The sequence below is a fragment of the Lolium perenne genome, chromosome 7 (genome assembly GCF_019359855.2).
Source record: "Lolium perenne isolate Kyuss_39 chromosome 7, Kyuss_2.0, whole genome shotgun sequence".
Taxonomy (NCBI): domain Eukaryota; kingdom Viridiplantae; phylum Streptophyta; class Magnoliopsida; order Poales; family Poaceae; genus Lolium; species Lolium perenne.
In genome coordinates, this window is record NC_067250.2 from 144,198,343 (window position 1) to 144,209,764 (window position 11,422).

At 43.6% G+C, this 11,422-nt stretch overlaps 1 protein-coding gene across 1 annotated transcript; it reads left to right on the plus strand.

Annotated features, from left to right (window-relative positions):
- Positions 1 to 6,984: 6,984 nt before the first annotated feature.
- LOC127318624 (uncharacterized) lies at positions 6,985 to 11,121 on the plus strand. The gene is made up of 8 exons (XM_051349112.2): positions 6,985 to 7,137; positions 7,582 to 7,777; positions 8,276 to 8,446; positions 8,542 to 8,658; positions 9,059 to 9,256; positions 10,010 to 10,069; positions 10,150 to 10,248; positions 10,852 to 11,121. Exons 1-8 carry the CDS (start codon positions 6,995 to 6,997, stop codon positions 11,008 to 11,010), a joined length of 1,143 nt encoding a protein of 380 aa, XP_051205072.1. The 5' UTR covers positions 6,985 to 6,994; the 3' UTR covers positions 11,011 to 11,121.
- The last annotated feature ends 301 nt before the right edge of the window (positions 11,122 to 11,422 follow it).

The following is an 11,422-nucleotide window of genomic DNA, read 5'->3' on the forward strand; positions in this document are numbered from 1 at the left end:
GCAATTGCGCTTCCGGTGCCCCTTCCTCTGGCAGTAATAGCACACAGTCTCAGGTTTAGGACCAGCCTTAGGCTTCTCAGGATGCGCTGCAACTTTCTTGCCGCCCTTCTTGAAGTTACCCTTGTTAGGCTTGCCCTGCTTTTTGAAACCGGTGGTCTTGTTGACCATCAACACTTGGTTCTCCTTTTTAATCTCTACTTCAGCAGATTTCAGCATGGAAAAGAGTTCAGGTAAATCTTTGTTCATGTTCTGCATGTTGTAGTTCATCACGAAGTTCTTGTAACTTGGTGGCAGTGATTGAAGGACACGATGAATACCCAGCTGGTTAGGGATCATCATCCCCATGTCACTGAGCTTCTTCGCATGTCCGGACATGGCGAACATGTGCTCACTAACGGAGCTGTCCTCTTCCATCATACAGCTAAAGAACTGTTTCGAGGCCTCATAGCTCTCCACGGCCGCATGAGTTTCAAAGATAAGTTTGAGCTCACGCATCATCTCACAGGGGTCGTGGTGCTCAAAATGCTTTTGGAGCTCTGCCTCTAAGCTGCACAAGATGGCACACTGAACTTTGGAGTACCGAGTTGCCCGAGTCTCATAAACATTCTTTATGTCCTCAGATACTGCAGGAGGTGGTGGGGGACCTAGCGGTGCATCGAGCACATATTGCAGGCTTCCACCAGTGAGGAAAACCCGCACATGATGGAACCAGTCAGTGAAGTTGCTACCATTGCCCTTGAGCTTTTCTTTCTCTAGGAACTGGTTAAAATTGATGGAGGGGGCGCCATGATCTACAACATATTTGCAAAGAGTTTAGACTAAGTTTATGATAAAATGAGTTCAATTTTAATTCTTAAATTAACTAGGTGAACTCCAACTCAAAACAACATCCCTCGCATTGTCTTAGTGATTACACGAACCAAATCCACTACACCAAGTCCGATCTTCACGAGAAAAGATGTAGCTTCAAAGGCGAACACTCAAAGTGTTCATCATATCATTCATATGACTCATGCTCTACCTTTCGGTATCCCGTGTTCCGAGACCATGTCTGTACATGCTAGGCTCGTCAAGGCAACCTTAGTATCCGCGTGTGCAAATCTGGCTTGCACCCGTTGTATGCACATGTAGAGTCTATCACACCCGATCATCACGAGATGCTTCGAAACGACAAGTCTTAGCAATGGTGCATACTAAGGATGAACACTTTATTATCTTGATATTTAGTGAGAGGGATCATCTTATAATGCTACCGTCGCGATCTAAGCAAAATAAGATGCATAAAAAGGATTAACATCACATGCAATTCATAATGTGTGATATGATATGGCCTTTCTTCTTGTGCTTGTGATCTCCATCTCCAAAGCACGAACATGATCTCCATCATCACCAGCATGGCGTCAAGGTCAGTGGCGCTGCTTCATGGTTGTCCATCACTTATAGCTACTATAACAACTACTTGAAATAAAGCTATTACATGATGAATAGACACGCAGGTCTTTAACAAAAATTAAAGACAACCATTAGGCTCCTGCCGGTTGCCATAATACAATAATGAACATCTCATACATCAAATATAATCATCATCACATCATGGCCATATCACATCACCAAACCCTGCAAAAACAAGTTAGACGCCTGTAATTTGGTTTGCATATTTTACGTGGTTTAGGGTTTTCGAGTAAGATCCAATCTACCTACGAACATGAACCACAACGGTGATACCAGTGCTGACAATAGAAGTGCAAATTGCAATATTCACTATGGTGGGAGAGACAGACACCCGCAAAGCCACTTATGCAATACAAGTTGCATGTCAAGCGTGGAGCAAGTCTCATGAGACGCGGTCATGTAAAGTTAGCCCGGGCCGCTTCATCCCACCATCCCGCAAGAAGCAAAGTACACAAACTAAAGCAACAAAAGCATCACCGCCCACAAAACCATTGTGTTCTACTCGTGCGACAGATCTATGCATAGACATGGCTCTGATACCACTGATGGGGTTCGTTGCATAGAAAACAAAAATTTTGCTGCCGCAAAGACGAATAAATCTAAGATCTAATCTATGGAACACCCAAGATCTAATCTACAAGATCGAAGCAACGAGATGGAGATGAGACTAACCCTCGAAGATTCCAAAGCTTACGAGATTAATCTCGTTGTTGGTGTAGACGATCGTTCCGGTGCTGCAATCCGGCAGCACTTCCGTACTCGGTCGCGCATACGGTGTCGATGAAGCTCCTTCCTCTCCCCGTTCCAGCGGGCAGCGGAGGTGTGGTAGATCTCCTCCAAGTTCCAGCAGCACGACGGCGTGGTGGTGGAGGTGGAGGAAGAAAACTGCAGGGATTCGCCTAAGCCGGAGCAGCGTATGGTGGAGGAGAGAGGCGGCCAGAGGAGGGGCTAATGGTGGGATGGGTGGCCGGCCACCCCCTCCCCTCTTTATATAGGGGGGCAGGTCAGTGGGGTGGCCCCCCTTCCCATCTAGGGTTAGGGGGGCGGCGGCCAAAAGGGGGGAGAGGGATTTCCCCCCCCCCAAGTTGATCCCCCCTAGGGAAACCCTAGGGGTTGGCCGGCCTGGGCCTTGGGGGGCATGTGCCCCCGGCCCATTAGGCCAGGGAGCATCCCCTCGGCCCATGCTAGCCCTCCTAGGTCGTGGGCCCCATGGTGGACCCCTCCGGAACCTTCTAGAACCTTCCAGTCAATCACCGGAAAAATCCCGAACTTTCCCGAAACCCAGAAATCAACTTCCCTTATATGAATCTTATTCTCCGAACTATTCCGGACCTCCTCGTGACATCCTGGATCACATCCGAGACTCCGAACAAACTTCGTCTCCATACCATATTCAAATCTACTTATGCGACATCGAACCTTAAGCGCGTCACCCTACGGTTCGCGAACTATGCAGACATGGTCGAGACTTCTCTCCGAGCAATAACCAATAGCGGGATCTGGAGATCCATAATGGCTCCCACATATTCAACGATGACTTAGTGATCGATTGAACCATTTACATACGATGCCAATTCCGTTTGTCACATGATATTTTACTTGTCCGAGGTTTGATCATCGGTATCTCCATACCTTGTTCAACCTCGTTACCGACAAGTACTCTTTACTCGTACCGTGGTATGTCATCTCTTATGATCAAATCATATGCTTGCAAGCTAATCAGACGATATTCCACCGAGAGGGCCCAGAGTATATCTATCTGTCATTAGGATGGACAAATCCCACTATTGGTCCATATGCCTCAACTCACACTTTCCAAATACTTAATCCCATCTTTATAACCACCCATTTACGCAATGGTGTTTGATGTAATCAAAGTACCCTTCCGGTGTAAGTGATTTACATGATCTCATGGTCGAAGGACTAAGGCAACTATGTATCGAAAGCTTATAGCAATTTGAACTTAATGACTTGATCTTATGCTACACTCATTTGGGTGTGTGTCCATTATATCATTCAACTAATGACATAACCTTGTTATTAATAGCATCCAATGTTCATGATCACGAAACCATGATCATCCATTAATCAACAAGCTAGTTATACAAGAGGCTTACTAGGGACTCCTTGTTGTTTACATAACACACATGTATCAATGTTTCGGTTAATACAATTATAGCATGGTATGCAAACATTTATCATAAACACAAAGATATTATAATAACCACTTTATTATTGCCTCTTGGGCATATCTCCAACATGATACTCATTGCGTCGGGCGGGACTGCTCTGCAGTCGCCGCAAGATACGCCGATCGAAGAGATGCTGCGGGAGCATCTGGTTTATGTTTATTGTTCGAGTCCGCCACCAGCTCTTCTCCACCATCCTCAGTGGCTAGATGGGTGGTGGGCACCAGGGGCAGGGCTCCATTAGACCCATCAGTAGGAACAGCCACCACCAGATCAGTGCATGGCGGCACCGCAGCTGGTGCCTTGCGTTTATACACCTTCCGTTCCAAACCTCTCTGAGCGTCTCCTTTCATCCCAGCAGCCGTTTTCCTTGCATTCAGATCACATGCAGAAGGTTTCCTCTGCCTAGGTTTCTTCGGTTTGGCTGGTGAAGTAACCTCACCGGTGCCTTCTTTGTCCTTCTGGTTTTTGGCCGTCTGCATATTGGGGCCATTACGGCCACTTCCTTGCCACGAACCCTGATCACTTGAAAAGGAACTTTGGCTCGAGTTCACACCAGGGGCTTTTTTCTTACGATCATCCGGCACACAAAGACGTGTGCCGTGGTATGGCAGAAAACCATCATCATCTCTCTCAGCTGGGTTCGGACACAGAGTTGAGGCATGTCCCAACAAACCACATGAGAAGCAGAATGTCGGAAGACATTCATACATGACAGTATAATGCTCAGTCGCTTGTCTCTTCTGGGAGAAAACAGAGACGCAGCGCATGAGAGGCTCCTTGATTTTTATAGTTGCCCGGAACCGCAGATAATCACCCCATGCACGACCCTTGTCATCAACGGCCATCTTCCCCACTTTGCCAATGCGACCAGCCAGATCTTTCCCCCACTGATTGTTTCATGAGGCCATAAGGGAGATTCAGAATGCGAATCCACACATCAAGCTCCTCAAAGCAGTACTCGGTAGGCCGTAAGCTGGGATCGAATTCATTAAGGAGAACAGCATGCCTGCCCACATGCCATGGTGATCCTTCTTGTACCCGAGATTTGTCTACCTTGGTTGCAAATTCGGCCATGAATTGGTTCGGTCCCATAGATCGCACATCCAGACCTTTCGGATAGCCCCACGCTGCTCGGAGTGCAGCTTTGATCGTACTGATATGGAGAACATTGGGTGCCAGAACCTTCCCGAAGAGAGCCCACTCAAGGCAGCCTAGGTCTTCATCACCTCCATCCTTGAGGACGAAGGCCTCCGACTCCTGCGAGGTAAGCCGCAGCCTCCCCATCATCTCTGCCACGCCATCGCCCGCCGCCGGTTCCGGTGGAGCTGAGCTTGAGGACGTCGTGTGCTTCGGCAGATCGCCCGTCGCGATCGCCAGGTTTTGGCCCGATGGAGATCGGCCAATGGGAGTCTCCTTCGAAGCAACCGCCTTCCCGTCCATGGGCCCGAGCAGAGCAGGCCGGAGCGAGGGAGGAAGGAAAGCGCCGGGGAGAGGTGGGGCGGCGGCGATGGAAACGCCGTCACCAAACGTGGTCTGTGATCTGGTTTCCGCAATCGCCGGAGCCGAAAGCGAAACCCTAGAAAAACAGACAGATAGTTAATCTTGCCTTATGTACTTATAACTTTGTAAACTTCCCCTTGTAAGCTATGATAAAAAAAAATCCCCTCAAAAAGTAAAAAATAAGAGAAGAAAAAGACGGTGCGACTTGGGTCGCCCTAGCGATTCTTCATCGCTTTTTCCTCACTCCCTCCTGATGGCATCATCCTTCTCTACGGCGTCGTCCTTTGGCGGCCGCCTTTGGAACACCGCCGTCCAACAAACTTTCTCACGAGAATCATCTTTCTAGGTGTAGCATAGGGCTGGCCAATTTCCAAAGGAACCAGTCCTGCACAAAATTGAAAAAAATCCCCACGAATCAAGATTTAGTCAATGAAATTTGTTTAATTTCCTTCATAATATGTGGTCTCCCACATCCTGTGAGGCTGTGCAGCATGATCTCTTGAACAGATCTCTTTCGTTGCTCCGAGAAAATAATAGGGGGAGCTCCCCCTGATACGACGAGCACGGCGCAACCGTGTGGGAGACGAGCCCCCAGCCGGCTAACCGCAGACGACGAGAAACGGCCTAATTTTGGGCGAGCTTCGAGCTGGAAACGGAACTCTTGTTGCTCCATTTCGAAGCCGACGCGCGTAGCAATGTAGCATTGAGCAGAAGGCGCCACGTCTGAACTCTCATATCCCCCCTCCGCCTTGCTGCATCTCCTCTGCTCACCGCTGGTCGCCCCCTCCTACCTCGATCGTCCCATCGTCGCTGCCGTGTGTCCGGCCTCAAGCCATCGCCCGGACCTGCGGCCGGCGGAGCCACGAGGCCTCCACGTCGACGGCCACAGTGCCTCTACAAGAGGATCCCGGTGAATCCGAAGCCAGCCGGTTGCCATTGCCGCATAAGAACCGAAGCGGCGGAGGTGCTAACGGTGCCGCCTCCCTCCCGTTTCTCAGGTTCCCTTTATCAAATCCACCACTTCTCCTGCATTGCGATTCCGGCCTCTATCACTTCCCTGGACCGTCCGTTCAGGCAAGAAAACCCTCTCCTGCATTAATTGAGTATACATTTTGTACCCCCTATACTTATCTAATAACTCGTTGCCCGTAAGGAAGGATTGGTACCCCACCTATGTAATTCAACCATAAAAAAATAATCAACAATCCATGGTTTTTTCCATCTCGGTTGAACCCATCCTATAGTCCAACGTGAAATGCAGGTGCATCCATCCTATAGTCTAACACTGGATTTGGATGTATCTACACACACTTTACTGTATAGATACATCTGAATTTAGACAAACCTATGACATCCTTTTATGGATGGAGGAGTACTTTAATTGATTAGCCTCAAGTCTCAATTAATATTGCAATGTCCGCAAGTTCATTATCCTCCAAAAAGTATTAACTGAGGATTCAACTGAACCTTGTGCGCCGCTCTCAGTTCAAACCTTGTGGAGCTCTCTTGCCTGTACTTAAGTTATTATGCCCAATAATTTAACTTTTGTTCTGACAGTGATCGGTAATCTTGTGGAGTATGAATGTAGCACCTTCATAAACCACCTGACTAACCAAACCTTTGTTCTGCTATGATTTAGTTGCATCATATGTAGCTTACCATTGGTGTCTACACTGAAATCAGTTACCTAGTATTTTATAATTTCGTATACTTTAATTTGATTGTTTTTGTATGGTTCATGTTATATGCAGACTCATGTTTGCTCCATTTTTTAGTCCATATGTCGGTACTTCAGCTTACAGTAATTGACTACCATTCTGAAAAAATAATGGCAGGGTACCTTCACTGAAATGGATAAGAAGAAAGAGGTGGATGACGTCGAACCTGGACCATCTCCATCTCGTTGTGTGGACAGATTTGGTTTTATAAAGGCGGAACAAAGTAACTCTCCTGATGGAATTGTGAGAAGCAGATCCATACATGAACATGAAAGGTATGGCATGTCATACAGGACATGAGTCTCCTGTTATACCTAGTCCCTCTATGATTTGAGTATCTTATAAGTTTACGGTATAAACATCTCATTTTCTCGCACCTAATACATCATAGGTTTCTATACCTATGAGTATCTTTCACTTAATACAATGATTCGCAGATCTCCTGCGAGTTCTCGAAAAAAAATCATAGGTTTCTATACTTATGCATGGGCCTTGGCTATTCACAAACTGCTTGAGAATGGTTCTCATATATTTGTCTGCTTGCATGATAAAGCATACTTTTCATTTACATATTGTCTATGTTACTGGTACCTTAGTGCCATTTTTGTGACGTACCAGACTAGTTTATTTATGAAAATTCAGTTGCTTCGTGTTCCTTTTCTTTTCTCTCAAAAATCTTCTGACAGGGCCTGTTTTGGCCTTTTGGGAGATCATTGTAGGGAGGAAAGAAGGATTAGAAAATGGAGGAAGATGATAGGAGTTGGTGGTAGTGATTGGAGGCACTATGTTACAAGGAAACCTCATGTGGTTAAAAGAAGAATAAGGAAAGGAATTCCAGATTGTCTTAGAGGACTTGTTTGGCAATTGATTTCAGGCAGCAGGGACCTCTTGCTAATGAACCCTGGAGTTTATGAGGTACTCATGATCATTCTGTTTGTTTAAATTGTTTGGCATTTATTTGGCCTAGCTGCAAATATTCATATTGACTAGTGATACAAAAACATTAGATTTTAAATGCATTGATGGTCCGAAAGGAAACATCACAGAATCTCTCTAGTATAGCTTATATACTTTCTATAAATATTTCTGTGTTGTGGAGAAAATAAGATTGCTAAACTGTGCAGACTAATTATAATGAAGTTATCCACCTTGGATCATACTTAAGGGCTTAAGGCTCAACTTCCTGTGCATGTGCCTATGTTATACCTATTTCATATTTAAGTGTTTTTTTTAAAAAAAATTCAGGGATTGCAAATTTAGAAGAACTAATTGACCTTGCTTTAACTACAGGCTCCCCGTTGTAACTTGTTTGTCTGGTGTCTTAATAATTGTTTCTTAATGACAAGAATATGTAAATAGGTGCTTTCATCAGTTCGCTTATCTTATTTGCATTCTTATGTTTTGTTTTAACAGACCTTGGTCATATACGAGACATCTTCATCAGAATTGGAAATAATCCGCGACATATCACGTACATTTCCATCTCACATTTTCTTCCAACAGAGACATGGCCCCGGTCAAAGATCGTTGTATAATGTTTTGAAAGCATACTCTGTTTATGATAGGGATGTTGGATATGTGCAGGTTTGTGCCACTGTTCAGTCTGCCAACATATTATATGTGAATAACATACATATTCTCTAGATTAGTATGTTGTTTCTTTACACAATCTGATGCAGGGAATGGGATTTATTGCCGGTCTGCTTCTTCTTTATATGAGTGAGGAGGACGCATTTTGGTTAATAGTCGCTTTGCTGAAGGGAGCTGTCCATGCACCAATGGAAGGCTTGTATCAGGTAAATGGGATTTTCTCCTCCGAGTGCTCAAAATGGCCTTGAAAATCTAAACTTCAGAGTGATGAATGAGGTGGAGATTCCTCTTTCAGATAGTAGTATTTATTTAGGCTAGTAATTGCAATAACCTTGCTTAATAATGCTCGCATTCATCTTTATGATCATGGTCTTGTATACTGTATGCTCTTATTTTTCTGTATTTACTTGGTCTATTATATCAATTTTGCTTTTATTCTCCTGGCTACATGTTTTGCCACTTGTTCAGCAATTCATGTATTCAGTTTGAGCAATTAGTGATGCAGCACATGCAAAAGTTAGGAACCATTTTCTTATAAAATGATGCACATCCTAGAATAGAATCTGAACTTTTGTTTGATAAATACTATTTGCACTCTTGCAACAGGCTGGTTTGCCGCTCGTGCAGCAATACTTATGTCAATTCGAGAATTTAGTTATAGAGCACATGCCAAAGTTGGGACAAAACTTTCAAGATGAAATGATAAACCCAAGCATGTACGCGAGTCAATGGTTTATCACGGTTTTTTCGTATTCTTTCCCATTTCATCTAACTCTCAGAGTTTGGGATGTCTTCCTTTATGAGGTATACAATCTTGCCCATCCATATATTTCTTTTCTGTCCAGTTTTTATTTATGGCGTTTTAGTTGTAGATGTTTTAAAGCATGCTTGCTTCAAATACATGACGATTACAACTTTACAAGTTATACGTTAATATTACTCCTTTCGATACTGCTGTTGTAAAGTAAATTTGACTTACGAATAGTCTGCAAAGGTATATGATTGATGATCACCCCTTGGCTCCTCATGGGCCTATGTAACCACTATTTGGTCTTGTCGCATCTAGTGTAACACACAATAGCTAGTGTCACACCTTGTTGGAGTTGTTTTTACCTTTCGCTCCTTCGAATCACTAAGCACTCTCCGAAAGTTACTTTCCTGATGGAGGGCAGTGCCAATATAGGAACCAAGTTGAATCATTTCCACACAGCTCCTTGTCACCTTAATTGTGAACTTCCTTTGAGACAAACACTCCGGAGAACATTTCATGTAATTTTGATAGAGTATTGATAGTTTTGACATACTCAAATGTACTTAACACATAGTTGAACGTTACAAACTCCTACTCTCAAATAATTTTGATACACTATCGTGTTTGCAATTTTATCACTCTTCTCATGTCAAATCAAAAAGTTGATATAGTGTTCATGGTTCACTCAGTATGGTTTTATTTTTGTAAAACACATTTATCTCATTTATCTGCAAACCTACCAATCTTCCAGTTCCATGTAAGATAAAGTACTGATTGTATCTGTTTTTCTTGCTGTTCGCTAACAGGGTATTAAAGTAGTGTTCCAAGTTGGACTGGCTCTATTTCGATTCTGCCATGATGACTTGGTGAGTTTCTTGGTGTTTTTTTTGGCTGCTTTATCTTGAAAGTATATTTTGAATAATTGGTGAACTTACTTTTCTATCAGGTAAAATTGCCTTTCGAGAAACCTTTATATTCCTTGCGAAATTTTCCGGAGGAGGCAACGGACCCAGATACATTATTGCCACTTGCCTTTTCATTTAAGGTAATGAACTTTTCTATGAAGAGCGCTGTGAGAACATATGCCCTTGTTTTTGTAGTTATTTATGTTGATGTTTTTGTTTACTAGCCTTTTTTGGGGACAGATAATGTTTGAAGATTGCTTCATCTTATATGCATCATTACCTTATATTCTTTTGAAGTGTAAATTCCCCATGTGTCAAGTGACTTTGTCTAGCTGGTTCAAGCAGATCATCAAACTCATTAAGACTCTAACTGCATGAAACTTAATATGGCTTTAGAGTAGAGGTCTTGTGTTCAAGTCTCAGTTTTAGTAATTTAGACACTGAATGATGATCCATCTTTTCTAAATGACAGTAAACTGCAATGCGGGTCGTCTGGCTGTTCAAGTAGGTCACCATCGTTGACAGAAAAAGAGCATGCCATTTTTTTAATCTCAATTGCATGAAGTACACGAGCACACCCATTATCAGCCTGTTTACATCGACACATGTTTGTTGAAGATAAGACAACACCAAACTTCGTGCTTTTTTTCATTTAGATGGAAGAAAATGTTGTATCTTGATGATTGGAAAAGGTTTTGCAGTACCATATAGAGATACTGACAACGAGGTACACTTATTTGCAGGTGTCCAGCCGTCTGGTGGAGCTTGAGAAAGAGTGCCGGAAAAGATTGGAAGGACCCAGTGGAAGATCAAGTAGTAAGCGTCTGCAGCCTCTCAAATCAAAAGTAATGATGAGGGCTTGGAGCCACCTCTCGTCTAACTCTAATGTTGGTAAAAAATAACAAACAAACCTTGTGCTGTAAAGTGTGCCATCTTGTTGCATGTACATTGTATATGACCATTATTCGTTCATGCATGCTTGCCAGACACACAAAAGGTATAGCTACATTGTGAACCAATAGTTCTAGCCGGGTGCTGGAAACCTGTAAATCCATGTCATTCAATAGGAGGGAAATATTTTAAGGCAAGCATTGTTTGATTGCCCATGCATTTGTGGACCCATGATCTGATGATCGGTTGCTGCAAAAATCTAGCCACTGCTGTAAAAACGCGGAACGCAAATTTTTATGTGTATGCATCATCTAAAAGAAAATGCAAAGTTTGACTGCCTATGCTTGATTGGACCCCCAATCATTGCTTTAAAAATTGGTTATTGTTGCAAAGAAAATCTCAACGTAACATTTTTTATGTGCA

Coding starts and splice junctions, on each gene's coding strand:
- LOC127318624 (XM_051349112.2), top strand. CDS start 6,995: ATGGATAAGAAGAAAGAGGTGGATGACGTCGAACCTGGACCATCTCCA. Junction 7,778..8,275: donor TGAACCCTGGAGTTTATGAG/GTACTCATGATC, acceptor TTGTTTTAACAG/ACCTTGGTCATATACGAGAC. Junction 9,257..10,009: donor GGGATGTCTTCCTTTATGAG/GTATACAATCTT, acceptor GTTCGCTAACAG/GGTATTAAAGTAGTGTTCCA.